This window comes from Elgaria multicarinata, chromosome 8, assembly GCF_023053635.1.
Source record: "Elgaria multicarinata webbii isolate HBS135686 ecotype San Diego chromosome 8, rElgMul1.1.pri, whole genome shotgun sequence".
Classification (NCBI taxonomy): domain Eukaryota; kingdom Metazoa; phylum Chordata; class Lepidosauria; order Squamata; family Anguidae; genus Elgaria; species Elgaria multicarinata.
This window is the reverse complement of record NC_086178.1, coordinates 11,163,426-11,184,448: the sequence shown is the minus strand read 5'-3', so window position 1 is coordinate 11,184,448 and position 21,023 is coordinate 11,163,426. Positions and strand designations below refer to the sequence as shown.

General features: G+C 43.9%; 1 protein-coding gene across 1 annotated transcript in view; it reads right to left on the bottom strand.

The window, feature by feature from the left end:
• Positions 1–2,993, bottom strand: part of LOC134402440 (cytochrome P450 2J5-like) — a 30,226-nt gene extending 27,233 nt beyond the window's left edge. Inside the window, exon 1 of the mRNA XM_063131881.1 lies at positions 2,751–2,993. Within this exon, the coding sequence (XP_062987951.1) occupies positions 2,751–2,918 (168 nt within the window). The 5' untranslated portion in view covers positions 2,919–2,993. The remainder of the gene's footprint in view (positions 1–2,750) is intronic.
• Between the last annotated feature and the right edge of the window lie 18,030 nt (positions 2,994–21,023).

The window sequence follows — 21,023 nt, the reverse complement described above, 5'->3', positions numbered from 1 at the left end:
CCTTGAGACAAAGCAAGACACACACAAACCATCCCTTCGACGCGGTCACAGAGGAGGAGGACAGGCGGGCAGAGAGGCAGGCAGAGATATGCCATAGATCTAGTATGGGGGAGTCAGTCCCGGCAGATGCCTCACCACAGCAGCACCCCAGGGGGGAAGGCAGGCAGGCAGGCAGGCAGGCAGGCAGGCAGGCAGCAGGCATTTCTGGGGGCACTAGGAAGTGAGCCAAGGATGGTTTGTTTCAAAGCCAGCAGTAAGTAACGCATTGCAAACCAACCCTTCGAGGCGGGCGCAAGGAAATGAGCCAAGGATGGCTTGTTTCCAAGCTGCCCTGCAGTAAGTAAGTAACGCATTGCAAACCAACCCTTCGAGGCGGGCGCAAGGAAGTGAGCCAAGGATGGCTTGTTTCAAAGCCAGCAGTAAATAATGCATTGCAAACCAACCCTGTGAGGTGGTCACAGAGGAGGAGGACAGGCGGACAGAGAGGCAGGCAGAGAGATGCCATAGATCTAGTATGGGGGGTTCAGTCCCAGCAGATGCCCCACCACTGCAGCACCCAGGGGAGTAGGCAGGCAGGCAGGCAGGCAGGCAGGCAGGCAGCAGACATTTCTGGGGGCACAAGGAAGTGAGCCAAGGATTGTTTCAAAGCCAGTAATGCAAACCTCTGCCTGTCCTCTTCTGTGATTGCCTCGCAGGGATGGTTTGTGTGTGTCTTGCTTTGTCTCAGGGGACAAGTCCTTCCTGCGCTCACTTAGACTTTTTGAAGTTCCAAATCAATTTTTCAAGTGTGGAAGAAGATTCATATTTAGGGTTATCTACTCCCCAATTCATGGCATGTTGGGATTTCCTTTGAAATGGCCCCATTGAGCTGTCTGCAGCTTTAAATCCCTGAGATACTGGGGTGTCCGATTTTCAAAAATTCCCCCAAAATCAGGGGAGGCTTGGATTGGCTTGAAGCTTGGCATGCATGTGTATACGTGCATGAGGTGTCATGGTGCCTAACTTGAGGTTTCTCATGTGAAAATTGACAGAGATATAGAAAGGGGTGTGAATTGGGGTTAGGGGTGATGCATTAGAGGTTAAAGCCCCCCCCAAAAAAATCAGGGGATGATGGAATTTTCTTGAAACTTGCCAGGAATGTGGATGTGCCTGCTTCCAAGTTTTTATCTGTCAAAATGTCGGAGAAAAGTCCATGTCTGAAAATGGGGTGTCCGATTTTCAAAAATTCCCCAAAAATCAGGGGAGGCTTGGATTTGCTTGAGGCTTGGCATGCATGTGTATACATGCATGAGGTGTCATGGTGCCTAATTTGACATTTCTAACGTGAAAATTGATGGAGATATTGAAAGGGGTGTGAATTGGGGTTAGGGGTGATGCCTTAGAGGTTAAAGAGACTAAGAAAGAGAAGTTTCCCAGTAGTATCTCGTTTTGCCTATCCCCCCTCCAACTTTGGGATTGGAGGATGCTTCATCACGTGATCATGATTGGGAGTTGAATGAATCTGCCTCTCAGTACTTCAAAAAGGTACCTCTCCCTCTTTTTTTACCCTATTATTTAGAAAATTATAGCAAGCAAACCACACCATGCAGAGTTCTGAGAGTAGGCTCAAAATGACCCCCACCCACGACTCTCTAAGCACACGAAATTTCAGAAAGATAGCTTTAAAAACAATACAGTTATCCCCTAATCTTTTCCGCAATGCAATCCTATGGGGGAAATTATCCAAAATGGCGGGCGGATCGCTCCGCGAAAAGAGAAGTGCTTCGCTTATGGCCACTTCTCTTCGCCATGCTTCTCCAGGACCCCGGTTCGCTTCTACTCCGCCTCTGGGCAAGGCGGATCAGTCCAATTCGCTCCTGATTCTCCGCTCCGAGGAGAAGCGGAGCACATCCCTATTAGAAAGGCAAAGTTAAGTGTAGCAAGATCCTGGCTCTCTAAGCCCCCGTCTTTATGGCGGGGCTCTGGCACCACAAGGCATCTTGCACTTGCATTCCTTCCTGACATCTGCATGTACACAACTAAAAATGTATTCATTCATTAACAAACTTAAACCAGTAAAAAAGGTTAAAAGCAATAAGAAAAATTAAAACAGTTAAAACCAAGTGCAACTTTGGAGAATTTTAGCCTTCAAAGGCTTTATTAAAAAGCCATGTTTTAACCTGGTGCCAAAATGAAGGCATCATCAGTAATAATAATAATAATAATAATAATAATAATAATAATAATAATAAATAATTCTTTCACTAAGACCTTAGCTAGACCTACCTGCTATCCTGTGATGGAGGAGGGAGTCTGGTGTTTTGTTTAACGAGAGATCCCTCCTGTGTTTACATGCAACCCGCGACGACTTCAGAAGGAGAGGTGTTGCACCCACCATTTTTATTTTTAAAGGACCAGCAGCACATGAATGCTTGTGCGCAAACGTTAAGTCCTTTTTAAAATTTAAATTATTTTCTCCGCTCCTCTAACCCGACCCCCCATGGGCACAGCTCCTGGCTCCTCACGAGGAATCACGTACAGCCGGTTCAACCCGTGGCAACCGGCCACACTGCGGGACTGTGAAAAAAATGGGGCCAAAGTGGAGGACTGTATCCTGGGGCAAGTGAGGGATCATCCCTCCCTGATCCCAGAATCCACTGTGCATCATGTGGACGCACAGGGACGATCCCAGGGATCACCCCAGGATAAAGCCCCATCTAGCTATGGCCTCAGATTAATGTGGTATGGATTTAGAATTTAGAAAGAATTACCTCAATCAGAATATTTTCATGAAGCATCGTCACAATCCGCCACAGGCCTCCAATGACAGGAAGAGAAAGAGGCCCAGGAGGGAAGTGTCTCTGTGACCAGAGTTGGCCCAGGAAACGCAGAATCAAAAGGGCCACCAGCAAAGCAATCAAAAATGCCCAGGTCCCCATCCTTCTACTACGTTCTCTTTCTTTTTGATTCTTTCTAATACGTCTAGGTAGGTAGAACACTCTTCTTCAAATTGTGCTTTGATTTCCCTTGTCATGTTGCATCTTCTCTCCCTTTATATATTAGCATGGCATCTGTCTATAATCCCGAATGATTAAAAACAAGCACAACATCTTCTGATGCCATATCCATGTAGCTTTGGAATTTGGCCTGCAGGCATTTATCATAGCAGCACACTTTAATATGCAACGTGGTTAATTTTGTTATATGCATTACTCAAAAAACTGGAAGGAGGAGAGTTTGATATGAACATCCAGTATAATCCATTTCGAGACTAGTATGGGATCATTCTAACCATCTGACCACTTGCTTCATTGCCCTCAGAATAAGGTTTGCAGACTCTTTTTCACCCCTGAAGAAGTGCTTGTGGTAAATAATGTGTGATAACAACTGGCTAGCTATGCATGTGGACATTTTACATGCGTGCACAAAGTCACTGTACCACAAGTTCAGTTCCATTTCACTGCATTAACTTGATGCATGTGCAAAGGCAAATAGAATCATAGAATCATAGAATAGCAGAGATGGAAGGGGCCTACAAGGCCATCGAGTCCAACCCCCTGCTCAATGCAGGAATCCACCCTAAAGCATCCCTGACAGATGGTTGTCCATTTGCCTCTTGAAGACCTCTAGTGTGGGAGAGCCCACCACCTCCCTAGGTAACTGATTCCATTGTCATACTGCTCTAACAGTCAGGATGTTTTTCCTGATGTCCAGCTGGAATCTGGCTTCCTTTAACTTGAGCCCGTTATTCCGTGTCCTACACTCTGGGAGGATCGAGAAGAGATCCTGGCCCTCCTCTGTGTGTGACAACCTTTTAAGTATTTGGAGAGTGCTATCATGTCTCCCCTCAATCTTCTCTTCTCCAGGCTAAACTTGCCCAGTTCTTTCAGTCTCTCTTCATAGGGCTTTGTTTCCAGATCCCTGACCATCCTGGTTGCCCTCTTCTGAACACACTCCAGCTTGTCTGAGTCCTTCTTGAATTGTGGAGCCCAGAACTGGATGCAGTACTCTAGATGAGGCTAAACCAGGGCCAAATAGAGAGGAACCAGTACCTCACGTGATTTGGAAGCTATACTTCTATTAATGCAGCCCAAAATAGCATTTGCTTTTCTTGCAGCTGTATCGCACTGTTGGCTCATATTCAGCTTGCGATCTATAACAATTCCAAGATCCTTGTCATTTGTAGTATTGCTGAGCGAAGTATCCCCCATCTTGTAACTGTGCGTTTGGTTTCTATTTCCTAAATGTAGAACTTGGCAATTATCCCTATTAAATTTCATTCTGTTGTTTTCAGCCCAGCACTCCAGCCTATCAAGATCACTTTGAAGTTTGTTTCTGTCTTCCAGGGTATTAGCTATCCCACCCAATTTTGTGTCAACTGCAAGTTTGATAAGCGTTACCTCCACCTCCTTGTCCAAATCATTAATAAAAATGTTGAAGAGCACTGGGCCCAGAATTAGCAGTGGCTATCAGTATAGGACGCAGCAAAGACTCAAAGAGGCAAAGGATTCTTTGTAGGCTAAAACAAATTTTTTACTGGCACTTGAATAATTTAGTTATAGCAGCACATACATATGCTCACAGACGATGAATATACAGCAGCATACAGAAGAAGAAGAAGAAGAAGAATAAAAAATACAGACACTTATATAGAGGAAAAACTGTACAGTCATGAAACTACTAATTGATTAATTGAAAAACACTTCCATCCAATAATTCAATAATTGTCCAGCTGAGACCTTGACATTTAGAGAGTATATTTTCTGCTGACTTCTCCTTTTTCTTCAGGTCTCCAGGTACTTGAAAAAACAGTGGTAAAAGTAAAACTGAATCCAATCCAGGATCCAACAATATGACATCCACAGCATTCCCACTAGGGATGTGCACGGACCCCCCGCTCCGCTTCACTTCCAGATCTGTGATTTTCGGATCGGCCCACTTCGCTCCGCCCCCGCTCCGCCCATGTCCGCTCCGCTCCACTCGGAGCTCCGGATCCGGATCGGAGCTCCATTTCCCCCCCCCATAGGCTTGCATTAAGCTAAAAAAGTATACAACTTTTTTTCTGTGAAAGTTAGAAACCTCAAGTTTGGAATCATGACACCTCATGGAGGTATACACATGCACGCCAAGACTCAAGGCAGTCCCATCATCCCCTGATTTTTGGGGAATTTATGAAAATCGGGCACCCCATTCACACCCCTTTCCATAGCTCCGTCAATTTGCACGTTAGAAACCTCAAACTCGCCACCATGACAGCTTATCCAGGGATACACATGCACGCCAAGACTCAAGGCAGTCCCATCATCCCCTGATTTTTGGGGAATTTATGAAAATCCAACATCCCATTCACACCCCTTTCCATAGCTCCGTCAATTTGAACGTTAGAAACTTCAAACTCACCACCATGATAGCTTATCCAGGGATACAGATGCACGCTCAGACTCAAGGCAGTCCCATCATCCCCTGTTTCTTGGCGGGGCTTAAACCTGCAGACATCTCAATGGGGCCATTTCAAAGGAAATCCCAACATGCCATGAATTGGGGAGTATGAATCTTCTTCCACACTTGAAAAATGGATTTGGAACTTCCAAAACTCCAAGTGAGCGCAGGAAGGACTTCTCCCCAGAGTCAAAGCCAGACACAAACCATGCCTGCGAGGCGGGCAGGGGAGGAGGGAGGGAAGGCAGACAGGCAGCAGACATTTCTGGGGGCATAAGGAAGTGAGCAAAGGATAAGCCAGTAATGCATATAAAATGGAATAAATAAATAAATAAACAAAGGAGGGGTGGAATTAAAAGCAGCAGTGTTGCTGAATAAACAACAAGAAGAACTTTTTTAAAAAGACTATATCTGTCTTTTACCAGCAATAGGGGGACGTGCCCAGGGGAGGGGGAAGCAGCAGCTGCCAATTTGACTGGTCAACCAGTCTTTTAAGAAGCAAGGCTGTCAGTTCAACTCATGAAAGACATTGCTCCACCACTAAGAAGTAGAACTGTCACTTCAACTCATGATAGGCATTGCTCCACCAGGTTACTCTCTTTGGAAGGCTCTGATGGCCTTCCAAGTACAGGAGAGAGTGAGGGCACGTCCACATGGGATGCCCTAGGGGAGCTCATCCCCTTGCACCACATCTTTTCAGTTGTTCCCCAAAGTTAGGGTGGGTAGCAGTGCTGTGTTTCTATCTCTTATTATTGGCTTAGTATATGATTTCACAGGTTGTGTTTGTGCATTTGGTGGGGCTACTGTTTTAAAAAACACTGGGGAAAGTCCGTTAAGACTAAGAAAGAGAAGTTCCCAGAATCCCAAGTTACCCGTTTGCCTATCCCCTCCTCCAACTTTGGGATCATGTGATCATGACCGGGAGTTGACTCTGCCCCTCAGCCCTTCGGAAAAGGTATTTTTCCCGCCGGTTTTTTTAAAAATTCTAGCTCGCGACCCGCACCATGCAGAGAGCTGAGAGTAGTCTCAAAATGACCCCCATCCACGACTCTCCAAGCACAAGAATTTTTAGAGAGATAGCTTCAAAAACAACACAATCTGCGATTCTTTTCCGCAATGCAATCCTATGGGCAAAATGTTTCAAGATGGCGATAGAAGCGGAACGCGGAAACCGGAGCGCTTCGAAAATGGGCGCTTCTCTTTGCCTTGCTTCAAGGGGTCCGCGGTCTGCTTCTACTCCGCCTCTGGGCAAGGCGGAGCAGGCCAATTCGCTCCTGCTTCTGCGCTTCTAACCGGAGCGGAGCACATGCCTAATTCCAACAGTCCAAAAGGGAGGTTACCCTATCACAAAATGAGATCAAATTAGTCTGTCAGGACTTGTTCTTGACAAATCCATGTTGGCTTCTAGTGATCACCGCATTGATTTCAAGGTGTTTACAGATTGACTTCTTTATAATCTGCTCCAGAATGTTCCCAGGGATGGATGTCAGGCTGACTGGTCTGTAGTTCCCAGGTTCCTCCTTTTTGCCTTTTTTGAAGATAGGGACAATGTTAGCCCTCCTCCAGTCGTCCGGCACCTCACCCGTCTTCTATGATTTTGCAAAGATAATAGACAAAGGTTCTGAGAGTTCTTCCACCAGCTCCTTCATTACTCTAGGATGCAGTTCATCGGGCCCTGGTGATTTGAACTCATTCAAGGAAATTAGGTGTTCTTTGACCATTTGTTTATCAATCTCAAACTGTAATCCTGCCCCCTCAACTTCTACTTAACTTATTCCAGGGGGGTCATAGACCCGCTTTTGGGAGAAGACTGAGGCAAAGTAGGAATTGAGCACTTCAGTCTTTTCTTTGTCATCTGTCATCAATTTGCCATCCGCATTAAGCAGTTGAATCACCATTTCTTTCCTCTGTCTTTCACTACTCACGTATCTGAAGAAAGCCTTTTTATTGCTTTTAGCATCCCTCGCTAATCTCAGCTCATTCTGAGCTTTAGCCTTCCTGATGCCATTTCGGCACTTCTGCACCACCTGTCTGTACTCTTCTTTTGTAGCATGGCCTTCCTTCCACTTCCTATATGTATCCCTTTTTGTTTTCAGGTCATCTCTAAGCTTTTTGTGGAGCCACATTGGTTTCCTCTGTTGTCTTCTATCTTTTCTCCCTGTTGGAATTGTTTGTAACTGTGCCTTTAAAATTTCATTTTTTAAATAATCCCACCCATCCTGCACTCCTTTTCTCATTAGGCTCCCTTGCCACGGGACCTTACTTATTATAGTTCTGAGTTTATTAAAATCAGCTTTCCTAAAATCCAGAGTACGTGTATGGCTACACTCAACTTTTCTCTCCTTCATAATCAAGAATTCAAGTATGACGTGGTCACTTCCCCCAGAGTTCCCGTAACTGCCACTTTATCCACTGAGTCATCCCTATTCATCAAAATCAAGTCAAGGATTGCCGATCCTCTAGTTCCTTCCTCCACTTTCTGTAGGAGAAAGTTATCACCCACACATGTCAGGAATTTCTTGGAAGGGCCGCTTTTGGCAGTATTTGTCTCCCAACAGATATCAGGGTAAGTCCCCCATCACTACTACATCACACTTCCTTGAAACACTGGCAATTTGTTTCTCAAAAGTTTCATCCTCGTCTTCTCCTTGATTGGGTGGTTGGTAGTAGACTCTGATTATCATGTTCTTTTTATTCCTTGCTCCATTAATTTTAATCCAGATGCTCTCGATGGGGCTCCCAGTCTGATCCGCACGTATTTCTGTGCAAGGATAGGTATTTTTAACATATAGTGCAACTCCACCTCCCTTTCTATTTCTTCTGTTCTTTTTGAATAAGTTATATCCTTCAATTGCTATATTCCAGTCATGGGAGTCATCCCACCAAGTTTCAGTTATACCTATCAAGTCGTATTTGCGTTCATGTAATAAGAGTTCAAGTTCATTCTGTTTGTTTCCCATGCTCTGAGCATTAGTAGACATTGAAGACCATGTGTTCTATAGTCTGGCTTTGTTCCTACATTGTTGCGGACACTATTTTGGGACACTATTGGAGCTGTTCTCTGTACTGTGGTGCATTGGTCTTCATCCATTGTTGTCTTGAAATTTACGTCTCCCACCCCCGTAAGATCTCTAATCTGTGCTCCAGGAAGACAGCACACCTGTCGAGTCCATGGGTCTACACGACATACTTGGGTTTCAATCCCACACAGCAGGGAGTCTCCCACAATGACTACTCTTCTCTTCTTCTTGGTTGACCTACCTTCTACCTCTTGGTCACTGTTGCACGGTGTCTCCTGGTACTTCTTCCTCTGCAACCTGTCCTTCAGTCTCATCCTCCAGTAGCTGAAAGCGGTTGCTTAACTCTAATGGTTCCACCAGTGCAGAATGCCTTCTAGTTCTTCTGCTCCTAACTGTCACTCTTTTCCAGGTAGTTTCCTCTTCATTTGTTTTCCTCCCCTCAGCATACTCTTCTTCTGCTTCAGCTGGCTGTTGCTCTTCAATCTCATGTGTTCAGTCAAAGAACTCCTCGTCTTCTCTTATTCCTTGGAGGGTGGACACTCGCCGCTCAAGTCCTCTCCCTTTTTCTTCCAAAAGTGCCACCAGCTTGCACTTGTTGCAGGTGTACGCCATGTTGAGCTCAGGCAGAAACACGAACATTGCACACCCTTTGCAGGTCACCACCTCTAAGGACTCCTTTCCATCCATATTGTCTATTTCTGCTTCCCCCCCTTTCTGATTATAGTGGAATTGCCTTTGCTTTGTCCTGTCCTCTCTGAAGGTACACAACTATATGAGTATGTCTTAAGGGAAAATAAGATTTTTTGGTTGGTTTTTGTGTGAGTGTGTTTTGGGGTTGTTTTTTTCTCTAGATGTTTTTCTTTGTTTCCCCCCTCTTTTTTCCCCCTTAGAGGCCTCCCCCTTGACCTCCCCTGCCGAACTCCCCCTGTCAAACTCCTGTTTGCTCTTCCTGTTTGCTCGCTCTCTGGGAACTGGCTTACTTTTTTTTTTTATTAAATTTTTATTGAACTACTACATAAAATACAACCCAACATAACAATTTAACATACCATACAAAAAGAAGAAGAAAAAAGAATTCCAATACATAACAGATTACTCGAATATATAATTGTTAACATATAATACTTTATCCATAACATAATCCAACATAATTCAACATAATCCAACAAGTGCTCCCCCTTCCCTTCGGGATCATTCCTGTTTCCAAAATCTTAACACCTCTTCTGCTGGTGGTTTCCCACTTCCCTTAGAAAACACAAATATTAGGAACTGTTTCCAAATTTCCTCAAAATCATTCGTTTTTGCTATACCTCTTCTCACTTTAATGTTACATGTCAATTTATCATTAATAGCAATATCCCATACTTCTTTATACCATTCTTCAATACAATAATCACCTTGAATCTTCCAGTTCCTAGTTACAATTAACCTTGCTGCAGTCAACAAATTTGTTATCAATTCCTTAATTTCTTTTTTACATTTTAAATCTTCATATAGTGAGAGTAATGCAACTCTTGGTGTTTCTTCTATCTTCATTCCAACAATTTCTTCAATCTCAGAGAACACCGTCTTCCACAACTTTTGCTCATATTTGCATTCTCACCACATATGTAAATATGTTCCTTTTTCCCCACAACCTCTCCAACAATTTGCTGAATGCTGCTTGTTTATCTTATTTAATCTAACCGGGGTTAGGTACCACCTCCATATAATTTTATAATAATTCTCTTTTATTCTCACTGACATATTTCTCAACACTCTTTGTCTCCATAATCCTTCCCAACTCTGCTGTCCTATTTGTACCTTCAAATCTGTCTCCCAAACCAATTTTCCTGAGTTGTCCATCAACCCTTTCTCAAGCAATATTCTATATATTTCACTTATTAACCCTTTTATCACCGTACTTTCTCCCTTATCAATTTCTTTTTTGACAATTAGTTCCTCAAACTTCAACAACTCTCTACAATCTCCATTTTCTCTTACCCAATTTTTAGTCCATTGTTCCAATTGCCAATAGTTTAACCAAGTTAATTTTTTATCTTTTAAAACCTCTTACTTTTCTAGCTTCTACTTCAGCTTGTCCAGCTGCACTTCCCTGCTTCATGGTAGCTTACAGTGGGATGGAAAGTGGGTTCACTGGAGGCCACCCTCCTCCCAGAAACCTTCCCAGAATAACACATAGAAAGCAGTTTGTGGTAGAGCCCACTTATTGAAAGCAAAAGGAGGTGGGAAAGGAAGAAACCCATTTCATATACAGGCAAACTCAGGCAGCAGGCAAGTAAGAGTCAATGGTTGCAAGAGAGAAAGAGTGTGTGGGTTACATAATTGCAGCATGCTAAGTCCCCAGAACTAACAGAGGCAGGCTTTATTTTAAAGTGACTTAAAAAAAACCACCTCAATTTATCCAGGGTATGTCACAACACAGAGAACAGCATTTATAGAGAAGACCACGTCTCCAAGATTTTTATTAAAGGGAGATGGGAGACCAGGGAACCCATTTCACACATAGACAAACTGAGGCATCAGGCAAAGACAGTGAGTTTCAGTTACATTATCACAGGTTTAAGAGGGGGGAAAAGTGTGCCCCATCAAATAGGAGGAATTTAATCAGGAATATGTGTTAATGTACACCACAAAGGAAGGAAAGGATTTTAAAAACAACAACAACAACATATATGTACACAATATTGCTGAGATGCATTATATTAGGGTGACCATAAGACAAGGAGGACAGGGCTCCTGTATCTTTAATAGTTGCATAGAAAAGGGAATTTCAGCAGGTGTCATTTGTATACAGGCAGAACCTGGTGAAATTCCCTCTTCATCACAACAGTTAAATCTACAGGAGCCCTGACCTCTTTTGTATCTGGTCAATAGGGCAGGGTTCCTGCAGCTTTAATTGTGGTGATGAAGAGAGTATTTCACCAGGTGCTTCATGCGTACAAATGACACCTGCTGAAATCCCCCTTCTGTGCAACTGTTAAAGATACAGGAGACCTGTCCTCCTTTTCATATGGTCACCCTAATTATACAAAAAATCAAAATATATTCTAGACCTAAATTTCAACCCAGCAACAGTTCAGCCTAGCAACCCCGTTGCAACATTGAAAGCAGAGGGGGAGGAGGAGGGGAAAAACCCATTTCTCTCTCACACATGCATGTTTACGTTGAATTCAGTGAGACTTGCTTTTGAGCAGACCTACATAGGATTGCTGTATATATCCCATCATTTAAAAGCACGTGGAACACTTGGCACACACAAACAAATAATTAATGCCAATGTGTATTCTGTCATCACCACCATCACCACCATCATCAGTGTCATCTAAAATTGTAGCACCATAAATTAAACATAATCGATCCATACCAAGCACTAAACCCCCTACATAAGATTTATGTAATAAATAAATAAATAAATAAATAAATTTCAGCAGGTGTCATTTGTATACAGGCAGCACCTGGTGAAATTCCCTCTTCATCACAACAGTTAAATCTACAGGAGCCCTGACCTCTTTTGTATCTGGTCAATAGGGCAGGGTTCCTACAGATTTAATTGTGGTGATGAAGAGAGTATTTCACCAGGTGCTTCATGCGTACAAATGACACCTGCTGAAATCCCCCTTCTATGCAACTGTTAAAGATACAGGAGACCTACATAGGATTGCTGTATATATCCCATCATTTAAAAGCACGTGGAACACTTGGCACACACAAACAAATAATTAATGCCAATGTTTATTCTGTCATCACCACCATCACCACCATCATCAGTGTCATCTAAAATTGTAGCACCATAAATTAAAAAGCACATAATCGATCCATACCAAGCACCCTACATAAGATTTTCTCAAGCTGCAAATCATGCACACATATGAAGCCTATTTTTTTATACAACAAGGCAGCACAGACTTAAATGCATTCCTCTAACGTCTATTTATTCAGTCTTAGCCCTTTTAAAAGATCTTTTACATGAATTTATTGGGCTCTGATGGGAATGTCTCGTATCTGGACTGTTTCCTGAGGTAAAATATTTCCCTCTTGTACCAAATCTGCCCTCAAAAGGGTGATTCCGGCTCCAGTGTCTAGTGTGGCTAGAAAAATTGAGTTACATCCTCTTTCAACTCAGAATTGAACATCTCTATCTCTCCAAACTTCACACTGCAGAATTGTACTTTCTGAGTAGCCTCAATAGATGATTCTGCTGTGGGAACCCATTTAACATTTGCTGAAGTACTATTCCTTGGATTTTCTTTATAATCATATTGAAAATGACCCAGACATCCACATCTGTAACAGGACCTTGTGTTTTCTCCATTAAAACCAGGTTTCATGGCACTTCTGCCTTTCTAGCTGTTTGTTCTCTTTATTTCTGTCAAGTTCCTTTTTAACACCAAATTTATTTTCTCTGTAATCACTGAATTTAGAACAATGGTCTCTGTGATTTATTCTTGACCCACCTCCTCTATTAATTGCTAATTGATGTGCAATTTCAGCAGCTTCCTTGAATGTCTTTGGGATCTATCTTGCACCTGAAGTCTGATTTCGGAGGGATATTGGTAAAGGAACTAATCCAGAATCATTAGATCTCTAATGCCCTCCTTAGTGGCAGCATTTGAACTGTTGACCCCCTTGTCAAAAAGATCAGTTAGCTCAACAGATCTATACTTCCTTCTAAATTGCTTTATGAAGTGTTCAGCCTCCAATCTAAATACACTGATGTTTTATAGATGTCATAAGTAAGGGTGGCGTGTATTGTAGATTTCTGCCATTTCTGCTTTGATTAGGCTAGGAATATACCTCATGAACTTGCTTTTGGGAATATTCCAGTTTTTGGTGGCTTTTTCAAATATTGATTAAAAGATCTCAGGATCCTCACCAGGGTTGTATGCAACAAAGTCCCTAGGTGTTATTTTTGGTGTTTTAAGGCTTTCAATTTTTAGCTTTCTCAGTCCCTTCCTGTTTCTCCCGCCAAATTACCTTAGCCTTAAACTTTTCAGTTTCTAATTTTATTCTTTCCAGTTCCAACTCAAGCAGTTTCTCTCTCCCCCTCATCTCTGTTCTTATGTCATCTGCCAATTTCATTCTTTTGGCATCCATTTTTACCCTTTCCACCTCAATTAAACACTGCTTCTCTTTCTCCTCAGCACCCATTTTTATTTTTTCAGCCCCAGTTAAACACTGCTTTTCTTTCTCCTCAGCAACTAATGTTATCTTTTCAGCATCCAATTTCCTTTGTTTTTATCTGTCCTCTAATTCTGTTACGGAAAAACTGGAGCCCACACGGAGAAACCGGAGTCCACACCAAAGTTCTTGTGCAAACAGATAGCTTTATTCGCTAGCGAAACAGCAGCCCGGGATGAGTCCACGGGCAGCTGCCCTGTCGACTGGGAGGAGGGGCTTTTTATACACGCCCCTCATGCAGAGGAAACGCCCACACTTTTACACAAAGGAATTGCGTGCGCATCTTGGCAGCATAGCACAACCGGTTCAAACCTGTTCGGTAGGAATGTCTGCCTCGGACTTCAGGCATGCGCAAAGAACACGGCCTTCATTAAGGTCATAACCGGAAATGACAGCCAGTTCCCTCACATTCCCCCCTTTGATACACTCTTAGCGAAGGCACAGAGTGCTATCATTATCCTAGATTGTCATCATTGACAGGGACTGGCCTGTAATCCTGCAAGGCCATTAGATGCACTGCAGTACGTTTATCTGCAATTTGCTCTATCATGTCCTTCAAACTTTGTATAATCATTGGCATAAGACAGGGTAACAGCAAGCATAACATAATTCTTATAACAACAATACTGATCATCTCTTTTAGCCCACCAAACTAATTGAACCATGAGCCTAAGCCCTGGCCTGAAGTGAGCTTGGCCATGGGCGATTAGGAGGTATGACGGTTTGATTTGGTCAATAGGACAAGATAGTTTGGTTCAGCGTGGTAATGGTCTGACACGGGGTTTCTCCGATCTTGGGAGCCCCGGAAGATATTCTTTGGATGCACCACCTTCCAATTAGGGTGTTTGTCAGCATTTACTGACCATGGGGATTGGGGTCAGTGGTCTCATTATACGGCTGGCTGACATTGTATTCTTGGGCTTCCTAAGGCCATTGGTCTCCTAGGTTGGTTCCTCCGCATACATAACAATTAGATACATTCAGAGTCGCAGCGACAGTTTCTGCAAAAGTGACAAAAAGGTTGCGTGCTATCTCTGGCACTTCAAAAGGCTGTTCGACTTCTTTCTAAAGTCTTGGAAGAAGTGCTCTTGTATGGTGTGGCCTGTTTCTACAAACTGGGTGAGCTTCAGATAAATCCGCCCCAGGGGATCTGCTCCCCGTCCATGAATGCGGAGCCCGAATTGGTTCCCAAAAGTGGTCACGAACTGTTGTGGGTTAAAAACGGTAAAATTCACTAAGTTGCACTGTTGTGCTTTGCAGTTACTGAGGACTGGCACTTTGGTTAAAGAGGCGTGGATTTTACTAAGGGGGGGTGTTGTTGGATAAGTGGCCCACCATACACAGTTCTAATAAGGACAGCTGTTATCGCAATTGGCTTGTTTGGGGATGGTAGTCTGCATCGGGTCTGTGGAGGGGCATATATATTTGTCTTTGTGCATGTATGTTTTCTCCCAACTGAGATCCCCACACTGATCTGGCCAGTGGGAGATCTTACAAGGGTCTATGATCACAGAAGCTGGAGAATTTGGGGTTCTAAGGGGTATTTTCTACAATAGTGTACCTTGCTGGTTAGCATCTCTGACCTCTAGGTGCCATTTAACAGGATTTTCTCTGGGATCAAAACATGTGACTTTGTCATTCAGAGAACATGCTGACAAAGAAACATTACGGAAAGTGCAAGACGTTTTGGTCTCAGTACACTGCAATTTACTCTGATATATAATAGTCTGTTTGATTTGGTTATGCAGTTTCACTGTTTGTATACAAGAGGAGCAGAGATCAAGTTTTGACTTCTGGGATGATATGCTCAGGGTCAGCAGGAAGAGCAAAATAGGCAAAACATGCTTCGGGCGGTGTCCACCTCTTCTTTCCAGGTTGAGAGGGGATGCAGCGCCCCCAGTTATTTCGCTCCCTCGGTTGCCGGTCCCGAGGAGTCTTCTCCCGTCGCGTCCAGCAGTGAGGGCTGTTTCCTCAGGGTGAGCTTTAGGCCCGCGGCTTTTGTGGCCTGCCATCTCTCGGGTGCGGCTAATTTTGCTCGGCTCCAATGAATCCAACTGGAATTCCCTTGGACCTTTAAAGCAGTAGGCGTAGTTGGTCATCCACTTTGGTCTGTGGGTTTCCAGCAGGGCTTTCATGGAGTGCGGGGCAGTGATTTCTATGTGCTGTCCATAGGTAAGTTTAATGGCTTCAGTTAAGGGCAGGCATGCGGCAGCGATACATCGGAGACATCCTGGCCAACCTCTGCTCACATGATCAGTATTCTTGCTTAGGTATGCTACAGGCCGATTCCACGAACCCACTCTCTGGGTCAGAACGCCCACGGCTGTGCCCTTCTTTTCGTCTACATAGAGGTGGAAGGGCTTGCTGATATCAGGTAGTCCTAGAGCGGGTGGACTGGTAAGGGCTGATTTAAGATTCCGGAGGCTCTCTTTTGCTTTAGATGTCCAGTCTAGGGTCCCGGATTCAGGGACTTTCTGTTTCAAGAGTTCATAGAGGGACTGTGTCAGGGCGGCGTAGTTCAGGATCCAGATCTGGCAGTACCCTGCCATGCCCAGGAAAACTCATAATTCTTTTTGTTCCGGGGCTGGGGTATACAATTGATTGCCTGGGTCCTGCTGGCAGCTAAAAGTTGAGTGTTCTTCTTGATGATAAAGCCCAGATATGTCACTTCTTGTTTGCAGATTTGGGCTTTGGCTTGACTAGCACGGTAACCTGCAGTCTCCAGATGTCTGAGCAGGGCGATGGTGTTCTGGATTCTTAAAAAAAAAAGGTAACAAGTCCATGTCTGCAGGGGCTTTTCTTTTGATGCATTTACAAATGAAGCCAGTAAAAACAATTCACTGAGCATTTATATTCCTTGGCTGATCATGGTTCTCAAAAAAGTCTTTCAGTCATTGAAGAGTCTGATCAATGTCCATCTTGTGAGGTCTTTAAACACCTGGTCTTTAAACAGGGAGGTCATGATGATTCTTGGCACATCAGGGTAACAAATCCCATCTTTCTGGGTTCTTGAAAACTTTGAGTTATTGTGCTAATTCCAAGTCCTCTTTTGCATAAGGTGGATTCAAATACTGAGAAATGGGCTAGCTCCAATTATGGCAGCTGTTTGTAGACAAATTAGCCAATTCTTTTGGCAACATCAGGGCTTCTAACAGATCAACTGTTAATTCTCCATGGGTCACTGCTCTATAGGCAGTCACAAATCTTCTTTCTTTCCAAATCTATCCATGTGATATTTTGAATCAGTAAATACAGTCTTTTGCCTGAAACAAGCATCAGGGCTTCTGTGCATGCTACAAGTTCAGCTGCTTGTTGTACAATTGTAGCTGGATCCATCAGTAAACAACTTGAGGTCATCATATAGGTCTGGGCGAGGTTTGGTGCCAAGTTGCAAGACTTCAAGGCATTCATGCTCTGGAACTTCTTTGTAGTTCAGGTATCAACGTGGCAGGATTCAATGAGGCAGCCTTGGGTCCACAAGGAGGTTGATCTCATATCTGGACTGGCAGGCAGGGTTCAGGTGTAAGCTTCTTCTACTGTACTCCACTGGTCTGTGCCACGTTTTTGGCACAGCACACTTGAGGCTGGTATTGCAAACACAGTAATGCAAGCTGGAGTTTTTAATTGCTTTAATCATTTCACAAGTCCATTTTTAAAAAGCAATAGCTGTATTCTTCTTCTGGCTTCTAATTTCAAAGGATACTGATGCAAGAACACAGGGGTGCTTTTAGATTTCAATTGTAGTTGCATTTAGGGCTCAGGCTCAGGGCTCAAAGCATTTCAAAAGTTCTATTAGGCCAAAGTTAGAATATCTCTGCCCCCCCCCCAAAAAAAGCCACTGGGCAATTTTCAGAACACAACGTTCAAAACACACACAAAAATATAGCAATTCAGTATTTCCAATCTTCGTCAGCAGAGGACGCAAGATTGTCCATTCACTAACTTTTTCAAGGCAGGGCTTCTTCACCCCCCTTTTCCTTCTGGTCAAAAACCATGCCACGTACACTAACCTTCAAACACTTTCCTTTTTTTTTTTTTTCTTTTTCTTCCTCCCCTATGTTTCAACTTCTTATCTTTCTTTACGTCTTGTATTCACATACTTTTACATACTTCTGGCATTTAGCAACATACTTTTTCTTTCTCCCATCTTGGCACAATGGTTGGCAAAACTATTTGTGCTTACAAGGAGCTTTTTAACTCAGGCAGTGAATCTTCAAAGCTATGGAAGACATTTCTTCCGTGAAATGGGGTTCTACATTTCTAATTATCTGAGGTTAGTGAAAGACAAAATACACAAAGTCTTCAAAATCTTTGGACTACTTCCACTGAGAACAAAACTTTTACTGAAACAAAACTGCTTATCTCTAGCTGCTAAGCATAGAGAAGCAAAAAAAAAACCACTAGGGAGGAGGCGAAGGGGGATCCGTAGGAGGGAAACAAAAAAACGTTCTCTTTTCACTTGGGCCGGGTGGAAAACATAAACTGACAATTTTTTTTTTCACTTTAACACAACACCAACTTTTCTGTAGTAGCGGAACTGAACAGTGGGCATTGTTGGTGGGGGCCTCATCTGGGGCACCGTAGGCGAAACATAAGGCGGCGGCAGTTCTTCCTGAGGACAAGGTATGATTGGTTTGTCCTTTGAAGCAGTGTAAGTGAGCTGCTTCAGGCGGTGGAGTTGGATTCTTTTATCTTTCTTCGCCTGGTTCATCATTATTAGGGCTGCCTTTTCAACCATCTTTTTCGCCTATGGTGGGGGGAGCTTAGCCACTTTCAGCCACCCTTCAATGTATGGGATATCTTCTGGAGTCAGAGGCCCCCCTTCTACTATAGCTAAATTATATATTCTGGTAATATAGGATTCAGAAAAGGTGCCTTGTGGCGGCCAGGCCACAAGGGGGCCTTGGCTCGGCCAAGTCCAATGGTACTCATAAGTCATGGTTTGAACATTACACTGCGAAGTATCAAAAACTTGTGCAAAATGCTCTACCATGAGATCTAATGGAGTGGAAGAACCTCCCCCCATCCTAACTTTCTAAATTCACCAGACAGACAGACAAATCAGGTGGGTAGACGGGGAACCAACTGGCTATCGGTAGTGGGGGAGTCAGTTGGTGAAACAATAGGTTCACAATCACACGCTGCCAGCCCACGTTGCCGGAATTTCCAGGCACAAAATGGCACCAGAGGACTGATGGATCCAACGGCCAACTATGGAAATCAGGCTGCCATTCACACACCAATTACACAGACAACACCCTCTTTCCCAAATCCAGCCCAGCAGAGAAACAGAAAACAGAGAAACCTTCCGGCTTCTGAGGGGTTGATCCAGCCCCTCCTTCAGCTCCTGGGAGCCGGCTGAACAGAACAGAAACAGATTACAGAGAGAAACATTCCGGCTTCTGAGGGGTTGATCCAGCCCCTCCTTCAGCTCCTGGGAGCTGGCTGAACAGAACAGAAACAGATTACAGAGAGCTCATTGTTACTTGCCTGTTTGAAGTTCCGGCGCCGGTTAGAAAGGTATCTGTAGCAAAACTTCCACAGAGGTTCAGCTGCGTCCACGCCGCCCCCTCAGGTCGGTCCGTCTCCAGATCACCAGGCATCAGCGAAGCCGAAGGCAAGCTGATGGCGCGCTCCCGATGAGTGTCGGCGGACGCCTGGGGGGGAGCTGCGAGGAGGCAAGCTGGAGTGGGGGAAATCTCCCTGGCAGGCTGTCCAGTACTCCGTGAGGTTTCCTTGTTGAAGGAAGCGGCCCCACGTTGGGCGCCAGGAATGTTACGGAAAAACTGGAGCCCACACGGAGAAACCGGAGTCCACACCAAAGTTCTTGTCCAAACAGATAGCTTTATTCGCTAGCGAAACAGCAGCCCGGGATGAGTCCACGGTCAGCTGCCCTGGGGACTGGGAGGAGGGGCTTTTTATACACGCCCCTCATGCAGAGGAAACGCCCACACTTTTACACAAAGGAATTGCGTGCGCATCTTGGCAGCATAGCACAACCGGTTCAAACCTGTTCGGTAGGAATGTCTGCCTCGGACTTCAGGCATGCGCAAAGAACACGGCCTTCATTAAGGTCATAACCGGAAATGACAGCCAGTTCCCTCACAATTCTAAAATTTTAATTCCCTTTTGTTCTCTCAATGTTTCTATATAGGCAGGATCAGAGACATTCAACAGGGCTTCTTCCTCACTAAGGTCTGTTACTTCATGTTTGATTAACATAATTTTTAGTGCTTCTGTCATTTCCCCCTCATGTTTGAGTTTTAACGTTTTACATCTCTCAATTTGTGTTTCTTTAAAGCCAAAATTTCTGCCATGTTTTCTCAAAGCTGTTTGTTTTATACCTTACTTCTGTTAACTGTTTTACACACCACTGTCTCCCTCGTGGCTTGTTATATGTTCACTACTGGATTTGTTTGGATCCCACAGGATTTGTTTGACTTGTACTGGATGTATTTGAATCCTACTGCAGCATACCACTGATGGCCCCAGGGAGAGGTTTCATCTCTCTAATGAATGTAATGTGACAATTGTTAAAGATGGCTTCTCTGCCAAAGGGTGGCTACATGTGGCTATATGCCAGATTTGCATTCCTTAATGGTGGACATCAGACACAGGGAAAAACTTTCAACCAGTAGAGCATCGAAGATAACCTATGACTTGTTGAGATTGTGCACCTTAACTTGAAAATTGAATGTAACTTAACTTGCTAATCCAGAATTGTCCAACAGAAGGATTAGAAAGAGACTAACACCCTCTTGTAGTCAGGGCCTATATATACTGTGAGATTCCATTGTTCTGGGTGCCTCCATCTTGTGGAACCGGAGAGCACCCCCATGCTGCAGTATTGGAAGTAAATGGATTACGTGTATTCTCCAGCCTCGTGTGTTTGGCTATTAATGTGCCGGTGAAGCGGGCCTTTAAATCCCTGGTTAAGGGACAACACCACCAACTGTCACGACCCACTCACCTTGAGACTCCTATTGACCTTTTTACTTTACCACTGCCACCATAACAATCAGTACCTTACCTCTGGTACGTAAAGAATCCAATCCAGTGTGAAGCAAAATAACTTTTATATGATTTTAAATAATATTCATATGTGGGCATAGGCCCTTGTGGCAGGCCTTTGAATAAAGTACAGGCCGAAACACATCAGGCTTTGTAAAAAATAAACATTTTGCATCCTGTTTCTCCTTTTTCTGACCTGTGTTGGATGCTTTCCTCCTTTTGTTTTCAGTTTTACATGCACAGTAAAAGACAGAGGAAAATAATGGTCGTTCAGCTACTCAATGAGGATGGCATACTGATAATAGATGTCAAAGAAAAGGCAGAAGTGCTCAATTGGGCTGTGCATTACTTCAGATCTTAATACAAAATCCGAGGCAAATTGGGTTGGATGAT